This window comes from Necator americanus, chromosome III (genome assembly GCF_031761385.1).
Source record: "Necator americanus strain Aroian chromosome III, whole genome shotgun sequence".
NCBI lineage: Eukaryota > Metazoa > Nematoda > Chromadorea > Rhabditida > Ancylostomatidae > Necator > Necator americanus.
The window spans coordinates 32040867-32043732 of record NC_087373.1 but is presented as its reverse complement, the minus strand read 5'-3'; the positions used below and the strand labels follow the sequence as shown (position 1 = coordinate 32043732).

The following is a 2866-nucleotide window of genomic DNA, read 5'->3' as shown; positions in this document are numbered from 1 at the left end:
TTAGTGAAGGAGCCAACCCCATCTACTTTCTCCTTGATCCGCGATCTTAGTTTTGATCTCTTTCTTGGAACACTTCTTTCTGGATTCATCTTCTTTCAGAACTGCCACGTCGAGCTTGTTGAGTGGTGAACTCCACGACTCCTTTCCTGGAGTCGTACCATGAAAGTGATCAAGTGCTAGGCGGTGGTCGAAATCGAATGCGACGTCCCAGTCAGCTTTTGATTTTTTTATATCGCAAAAGGGCGGGTGTAGCGTAGCGGTTAGAGGTTCCGCTTCCTGCATGATCGATCGGAGGTTCGAATCCGCCCTAGTGCTCACCAAGCCCTTCATCCCTCCGGGGTCGATGAATTGGTACCAGACTTGTCTGGGAGGATAAAAGCACTGACTTGACACATCGGCTAGCCACCACAAGTCATTGTATAGGCCAGATACACGTTCGCAAACCTCAAACGATTCTGAATTGAAGTGAACGTGGGGGCGCATCCCAAGCGGATTGACTAACGCCAGAAACTTTATCCTTTACTTTTAAACTTATATCGCAAAAGGATGTTCTCTGTCGAAACGTGGTCGAGCTACAGCTTTTAGTGTCGGCATCATCCGCTTCAGCTGCTCTTCTGACAATAACGAGGTCGACTCCCGCTTGAGACAATAGGGTCGATAACTTCTCCTAAACATGGATGCAATGATGAGATTAGTCTTCTTGCAAAGATCTACTAGACGACTTTCGTTACCTGATGTTTGTCTTATAGGATATTGTTCTTGTCCGAGCACATCGGATTGTTCAAGGCCTGTCGTTGAATTGCCATCAGTTCCGACAATTATCTCCTGCTAGCTTGGTATCTGGAATATCAGCGCATTAAGTTCATGATAAAATGCGACGTTTGAAATGATGGGGGGAGGGGAATCCTGGCAATCGAATCCTGCGTAATTCCTGTAACACAGAAAACTATGCATGCAGATATCGCAGTAGTCTGGGTAGAGCGGCTTGTTGGAGTTCACTTGACTGCGACAGACAGTTCAAAATTACGAGGCGTATGTTTGTTACCGAAAATTCCCTGTTCCTCTCGGGCGTTTGACCTGGAAGCGCTTTGGCAAGGTAGTGCGCCTGTTTGTAGTATGTGGAAAGGTTCTGCCACGTAACTGTGTGGGTTGCATAGCTCGTACGCTTCTAAGAATTACACTCAGATGCCTGATTGTCTTTAGTGAAAACAAAAAATAACAGTAAAATTAACGATAACAATCAGGCTTGTATACGCTCCTGCAATAAGTGTAAAACCAAGTACATCACATGTCTTCACGAGGCTGAAACCTGCACGTTCAATGAAGATGGGCCATCTATGCACTCAAAGACATCACTCCACGAATCTGAGGAGGTAAGGATTTCAGGTGGAGTATTCGTATAGGGAATCGTAGATTATGATTGTAGAAGAATACTCCACCTAGAATCTGCACCACCTCAGATTCGTGGTGTGATGCCTTTAAATAATTGAGCAAACGCGTTTCATGTTTTATGAAAAGGGATGAATCGGGTATATGTGAGAACAAAAACGTCCACGTCTAATCATTTATTTATTTTATGATTCTCGAATGTTAGTCTTGAATTCGTGCCAAATTCTTTCTTGTCTGGACAGCATTTCGAGTTTTGTGAGAGTAGAATAGAGTGAAGAAATAAGCATCATAGCCAAGCAGAGTTTGATGAATGAAGATTTCTTCCCAGTTCTATACGAATTTTCCAGTTCTCTACAAAATCTCTGTTTGGTTCGTGGATGTGGTGCAACTTTCTCCGTCACCATTCACATTATCCTCATTGAATTCGATCTCCCTCGCTTTCGCTTAGTCTCATCGTGATAATACCCCAAATAAAGTGTACCATAGAATGCCTACATAGCTTTTGTGAGTAGGAAGACGTTTTTAAACGTCATACTGTATTTGCTATAAACACTCAAACAACAGACACTAAGTGCTGCAACACCCCCACAATTGCTCCCAAAAACTCTCATAGACAAATTTTTTTTCGTTACCTTCCATATTCAATATTTGTAAATCTACTGCAATCGTATAAAATCCATAAATTGTCGCAGATGTGTGACATTCAGCGTCAAGTCAACATCTGAAGAAAACCTTCTGTTTAAATGAAAAGAAATTTGCTTTGACATTTCCACACCTCTTTCTTGCCAAATCCTTTCTCTTCTGGAAAAATTCTACGTTCGCAAACAAAGTTGTTTTGAAACCTCTCCTAATCCGAGAAATCTGATGAAATTTAATTTTTTTGGAAAAGCTAAGGTTCACGTTGCCTTTCATTCGATGCAGTTTTTCTATTTTTGGATTTAGAGCTCTTTTGCGCTTATTTTTGTCATTTTTTATTTTTACTTTCATGGATATTTTATCTATGCGGTGTAGATGATGTGAGATCTATCCCCAAGGTTAACTGCCAGATTATTCTCTCTCTCTAATTTGGGCTGCAGAATTTTTGGAAAGTCTTATACACTCATCATAATCATTGGTTAACGAAGACGAATGCGCTTGCGGTGTTACAGCAGCTGCTCCATATTTAGAAGAAGGATGGAAAGGAAGAAAATGATGGTAGTTTATTCACGGAGTATGAGTAACGTGAAGACATGATAACCGCGTTGCGAAACGGCAGCGACACCTTACCTTCGCAGAGAGCTCGTGACTAATAAAAACATGCGAGGAGAATAAACGAAAACAGTCATTTCTTCTATAAATCTCCAGTTTTTTTGCGTCTCTCTTTGACTCCTGACGGTACTTTTTGATTCGTCATGATAATTCATCGATGAATCAATGGATGAAATTTTGTTCGGAGTTCCATAAAAATTCGAATCAAGTTCAGTCCTTTTCTCTTCAA

At 41.3% G+C, this 2866-nt stretch overlaps 1 protein-coding gene across 1 annotated transcript; it reads right to left on the bottom strand.

Annotated features, from left to right (window-relative positions):
* RB195_011654 (uncharacterized protein) lies at positions 1–483 on the bottom strand (the record flags this gene model as incomplete). Its single annotated transcript, XM_064193176.1, has 1 exon — positions 1–483. The coding sequence occupies one exon, from the start codon at positions 481–483 to the stop codon at positions 1–3; it is 483 nt and encodes a 160-aa protein (XP_064050759.1).
* Between the last annotated feature and the right edge of the window lie 2383 nt (positions 484–2866).